Source organism: Cucurbita moschata, unplaced genomic scaffold (assembly GCF_002738365.1).
Source record: "Cucurbita moschata cultivar Rifu unplaced genomic scaffold, Cmos_1.0 Cmo_Scf00005, whole genome shotgun sequence".
Taxonomy (NCBI): domain Eukaryota; kingdom Viridiplantae; phylum Streptophyta; class Magnoliopsida; order Cucurbitales; family Cucurbitaceae; genus Cucurbita; species Cucurbita moschata.
The window spans coordinates 2,637,340-2,643,433 of record NW_019268521.1 but is presented as its reverse complement, the minus strand read 5'-3'; the positions used below and the strand labels follow the sequence as shown (position 1 = coordinate 2,643,433).

The 6,094-nt window shown below is 35.8% G+C and overlaps 1 protein-coding gene across 1 annotated transcript in view; it reads right to left on the bottom strand.

Annotated features, from left to right (window-relative positions):
• LOC111442822 overlaps nucleotides 1-6,094 on the bottom strand; it is a 10,815-nt gene that overhangs the window by 2,378 nt on the left and 2,343 nt on the right. Inside the window, exons 3-9 of the mRNA XM_023080364.1 lie at nucleotides 5,663-5,761; nucleotides 5,372-5,504; nucleotides 3,767-3,826; nucleotides 3,154-3,213; nucleotides 1,961-2,083; nucleotides 1,036-1,107; nucleotides 114-251 (exon numbers count right to left, since the gene is read on the bottom strand). Of these exons, the coding sequence (XP_022936132.1) occupies nucleotides 114-251; nucleotides 1,036-1,107; nucleotides 1,961-2,083; nucleotides 3,154-3,213; nucleotides 3,767-3,826; nucleotides 5,372-5,504; nucleotides 5,663-5,761 (685 nt within the window). The remainder of the gene's footprint in view (nucleotides 1-113; nucleotides 252-1,035; nucleotides 1,108-1,960; nucleotides 2,084-3,153; nucleotides 3,214-3,766; nucleotides 3,827-5,371; nucleotides 5,505-5,662; nucleotides 5,762-6,094) is intronic.

Here is a 6,094-nt window from a genome sequence, read left to right as displayed (position 1 = left end):
TTTTTTTTTTTTTTTTTTTTTTTTTTTTTTTTTTTTTTTTGTTAAGAACCGAACTTTTATCTTTGATTCAATGATCTTAAAGTGTGCCAAAAATGAAGGAAGTTCAGACGTACACCCCAATTTTGTGGTCGTGGTGGAGGATCAAGCTTCATCACTTCTGTCTCAAGTGCCTTCTTGGCCTTGAAGTAAGGGATGTTTTTCACGACCACCGGATCATCCCTGGCTCGAACAGGGTCTATGGAAATCAAAGCCTATGAATTGTAGATATTAACAACTAAATTAAACTTTTTTATAAGAACAATGAATTAAATATGAACCATTTTTCAGTGGAGGCGAAGTACAATCAAAACATATACGATAGGAAAGCAGAGGGAGACTATATTTGTTTTCACGGGAATTAAAAGTTTCAGTCATTGATGTGTAAAAAACAATTGTGGATGCTAATCCCAGTCACTTGCACCTTGGATACCCCCTTTACCTACATGTAATAATAATAATAATGACGAAGAAAAATAAGTAACATAAGTTAGGCCACTTTGTTAAGGAATATAAGATTTTAAGATTATTTTTGCACAAATGTTTCTGCTCAAGATTCGAGATTACTTTAAACAACATATAACACAATACTGCGACAGTAGAAGTACACAAAAATATGAAAAAGATGTTATAATCCCTATCAATTTGAGTCGGCTAAAATCAAGACTTCTTAATAGTGTTCTCCCTCATCTATATGACTTTTCAGTACAAGGAATACATTGAATTGGGAAGCTTTTATTTTTTCTTTCTAATTTTGTTTTATCTTTTTCCTTTAAGGAGTTTGTATCTTTGGAGCATTAGTCTCATTTGATTTCTTCAATGAAAAGTTTCATTTCTGGGTTAAAAAAACAATCAACTGATGCTCATAAGACAGGATAATAAAATTCGAAGTGCATAACAGCTGATCCCCAGAAATTTAGAAGCAAAAATATGTGATCCAACTTCCAGCGCATTTCATTGGTTGAAGAAATAGCGTGCTAAATGTAAAGTTTTTCTTACTTCCTGCAAGTACTCCCATCCAGGTTTCCGCTTAGCAACAACATCTCTGAGTTGATCATATCGCATGGATTCCTAAATGCAACCCACAAACATTAACAACTATCAATGGGTGGTGATATCAACAATCTTAAGTTAAACAAGTTACTACAAAAATATGGCACCAAATTGAAAAGGTCAACCTTAAATAAAACGTGTTCAGCATGAAAAGTTTGCAAATAAGAAACAGCAAGTATAAATCTTTTACGACGTCAGAAACCATGTATAATTGACATTCCAAGTAAACCTTAAATGGGTTTCAAAAATTCAGATTGTGAATGTGATTTAAAAGTTCACCAAAAACTACATGAAGTTATCAACAATACATAAACGAATTTTATGAAAATTCTCAGAGGATAAAAAATCATTTTTATAATGAAATAAAATATAGAAAAGTAAGAGATTAGCCAGAAAATAATTCAGACACTTCAAAGTTGATATAATATTGCTCAAGAGGGGAGGAAGGAGGAGATCTATGTTCTCTCTTGAACTATAACAAGGTAACAGAACTAAGCCCATATGACTTATAAGCATTTAATAGAAGTACGTACTGTCAAGCCTATATAATCAAGTCAAACAAAACAATTTGCTAAGACAAATTGAGAGAGGCATAAACACCTCATAGAAGTAATACCTGAAAATTAAATATTGCTAAATCCATAGTTAGGTCGTAGGTAAACATCATGTTAAAGTATGAAATACATAAAGGGTAGTAAGATTCCTTTGAGCAATCTAATAATTAATAATGCAAAACTGCTTCTGTTACTACATAATGTCAACAGGCACAGGTCGCTTACGTTATGAAATATAAAAGAAAAGACAATATTGTCAAAAAAAATATTCAAAGTGATTGACAGAACAGGAAGCAAGTGAGAAAATTGGTTCGAACCTTGTACTGCCACCAAATCTTTTGCTTGACCTCATCATCGAAGTTGAATCCGCCAACAATTTGGGGGAAGGTAATTAACCAAAATGTCGCAATGCTGGGGTCCCTCATACTCTGAACTAAATGCTGAAATACCAAAGCCACAATCAAATATAAAATATGACAGAACTTTACACATCTCAAGAACAAATTGCTCTGGAAAATTTCACATGTAATAGAGTTTTGCAATACAGAATGAAAACTAATTTATGAACGACCAATGTCATGACCCGTTTTCCCAAGTGTGCTCTGAAAATTTTATGAATTAACATCCTTTTAATAAATATTATCTTTGGATCTGTGGTGATTGCCAAGGTAAGGTTGGTTATGATTTACTTACCTAGACTCCAAAATCAAAAGTGAATGGACATTAAGCATATAAATGTTCTTGTGTATTTTAAGGAGTAAAACAATCACTTCCATCAATATTTCCTTAAGGGGTAAGTCTTTGCCGTAGCAACCCTCACTCTTCCCTAGGCACTGAAAGATAAGTTGCTTTCTCTCTATCTCTCATTTAATGTTCCCTAGCGCTAATCCCTTTGGTTCAAGAGGTGTTAGTCCCCATTTTGGTGTTATTTAAGGAAGTTTTGGATAATTAAAGGCAAGGATAAAATTTATTCCATCCAACGACTGGAATCAAGTTTAGTAATCCTTACTGAGTCCTTTCTAGCTTTTAGTTTCCCTTTTACTTCCTCCACTTTCATTTGAGTTCAAAGCTTGGGTTCAGCCCTTGTGCTAACTCAATTGTACAAAATCAATTTCAGCCAAGCTGAGTGCAGTTCATTGAGCACCTCATAGTTTCCCTTCTTTGCAGTGGTGACTAGGGAGTCTCCACCCTTGTACATTTCATGACTAAGACGAGCATGCTTAAATATCACATTTGAAGCAGCACTTTGCCTCTCATCCTAGCTGAAGATGCGAGCAGTAATAATAGCAAGCACATTTTCTCATACCTATGAGCCTAGACGCGGGTGCTTCTTTTTTTATTGGTAAGAAACTGCGCTTTCATTCAGAAAAATAAAATGGAGGAATACATAAAGGCAACAAAAAACAAGCCCTAATAAAAGGCGTCCTACCATACCTAGTACCTACAGAAAATGACTCCAATTCAAAAGAATAAATCAAGTTCGTAATTACAAAAAGGAAGGTATATTAACCTCATATGGATATTCCATCTTTCTCAAAACATTATAAGCTTTCCAAGGAGGTTCCATGATCTGCATGAAAGGAACAACAGAATAAAGACTCGTTCTTGTTTACATAGGCAAAAAGATAAACATTTTCATTTACACTATAGTAGTTTTTAATATTAATCAACAACATTGCTTGAACAGAGTAATTAGTTCTATAGGTGATAGAATTGTGTCTTTGAGTTCTAAGTCTGCAGTATTGAATAAAAAATTGGAAGTTTAAGATGACTCATTTTTTTCTAAGCCTCTAAAATACACAATTTTGGTTGCATTAGTTTTCTCATTAAAAGAAAGTACATGGTTTTTTCCACACAAGTTAATAGGTTTTGAATCTAAAAGTCGTGCCCTTAGAACAAGCAAAAGATAGATTAGCTCAACAAATTGAATGTTTTCAATGCAATCCTACTTTCATCAACTTCTATGTTCTTTCAGCGCTGGCTACATACAGGGAAAGAAAGGCAGTCTAAAAGTAAAGTTTCGAAAATTCATGCAGCCTTATACTAGACATCAAAAGTGGTTGAAGCTTCAACATTATAAAGTAAGATGCACTTTCATGGATTAAAATTTTCATGAAACTTACATCGTCTGCTGAGATTCTCACTTGCAATTTATTTTTACATTCAGGGCAGCTCATCACTCCCTGCAAAACGTATACAGAATGAATTCTTGTTGGCAAAAGTTTGCAAGGTTAAGTCCAACCATAGCTTCCTTTTATTTCATTTCATCCAAGCCAAAAAAATAGAAAAGTTATTGTGTGTGCAAGTTACCAATAGGTTGTAATATAGTTGGTCACCCATGTTAGGAATCACGACTCTCCACAATGGTATGATATTGTCCACTTTGAGCATAAGCTCTCATGGCTTTGCTTTGGGCTTCCCCAAAAGGCCTCATACCAATGAAGATAGTATTCCTCACTTATAAACCCATGATCTTCCACTAAATTAACCAATGTGGGACACTCCCAATCCCAATAATCCTCAACAATCCTCCCCTCGAACAAAGCACACTATAAGCCTCCCCTGAGGCTTATGGAGCCTCGAATAGCCTCCCCTTAATTGAGGCTCGACTCCTTCTCTGGAGCCCTCGAACAAAGTACACCATTTGTTCGACACTTTAGTCACTTTTGACTACACCTTCGAGGCTCGCCATTCTTTGTTCGATATTTGAGGATTCTATTGGCATGGTTAGGTTTAGGGCATGGCTCTGATACCATGTTAGGAATCACGACTCTCCACAATGGTATGATATTGTCCACTTTGAGCATAAGCTCTCATGGCTTTGCTTTGGGCTTCCCCAAAAGGCCTCATACCAATGAAGATAGTATTCCCCAAAAGGCCTCATAAGCTCTCATTGTTGAGGATTATTGGGATTGGGAGTGTCCCACATTGGTTAATTTAGTGGAAGATCATGGGTTTATAAGTGAGGAATACTATCTTCATTGGTATGAGGCCTTTTGGGGAAGCCCAAAGCAAAGCCATGAGAGCTTATGCTCAAAGTGGACAATATCATACCATTGTGGAGAGTCGTGATTCCTAACATGGTATCAGAGCCATGCCCTAAACCTAACCATGCCAATAGAATCCTCAAATATCGAACAAAGAATGGCGAGCCTCGAAGGTGTAGTCAAAAGTGACTAAAGTGTCGAACAAATGGTGTACTTTGTTCGAGGGCTCCAGAGAAGGAGTCGAGCCTCAATTAAGGGGAGGCTATTCGAGAGCTCCATAAGCCTCAGGGGAGGCTTATAGTGTGCTTTGTTCGAGGGGAGGATTGTTGAGGATTATTGGGATTGGGAGTGTCCCACATTGGTTAATTTAGTGGAAGATCATGGGTTTATAAGTGAGGAATACTATCTTCATTGGTATGAGGCCTTTTGGGGAAGCCCAAAGCAAAGCCATGAGAGCTTATGCTCAAAGTGGACAATATCATACCATTGTGGAGAGTCGTGATTCCTAACAACCCATCCCCTAGTTACATTGCAATGGAATCATTTGAATAAGAATGTGCATATAAAGCAAAAATGGCGCACATATTATAGTCATCTGCAAGCAGAAAGATTCTGAAGGATGCAAAAACCAATACCAAGATGATAATTAGGTTATAGGACCACGACTGGTTTTTTTTATTTTATATACTATTTTGAATGTCTAAGCTTGAGGTGCTTGGAATATAGATATATTGTCCTCACTGTTCCATCACATGTTGGGCAATCTTTGGATGGCAATGGTGTATGAAGATCCAAGGTGGAAGGAAGGTGAATCAACTCGGCCCGATTCTCTGCAATAGCATCTGCAATACTTTCTGCTGTTGCCTTCTCTCCACTGCAGAAAGATTCAAGTTATGAATTGAGGTATTAAAAAAAGATTGATAGAAAGATTCAAGTTATGAATTTGAGGTAAATGAGTTGTCAATGATTCTTTTCGTGAAAAATAATTTAATAATTACAATCAAGACCAAAGTAATCAGGAAGTTGGTTCACCTTCTCAATGTATAGTTTTTCACTTGGTAGTTCACCATCCCTGACCCTCTACACTTGGTACACCGCATGGCTTGCCATCCATTGCAGGTATTACAGTGCCTGTAATTTAAAGACCGAACTATCTATGAAGTACCAGACATGGGACAAAAAAGTAAAAGTACAAACAAACACAAAATGTAGGAATATGAACTCCAGTTGTACATCTAATTTGGAAACTAAGCATTATCTAACAACCAGTTAGAAAATAAGCTACCATGCAATAAAGCAAGATTTTAATAATTTTTTTATTTCTTTGTTGATGAAAAACTAACAAATAAAAGTACAGACCCTACAAAGTCCTGAACAAAAGCAGAGAACAGAAACGAAATTATAAGATTTCAAGCTTTGGGTAATAGAACATAGGGATAATTACAAAAAAAAAAAAAAAAAAAG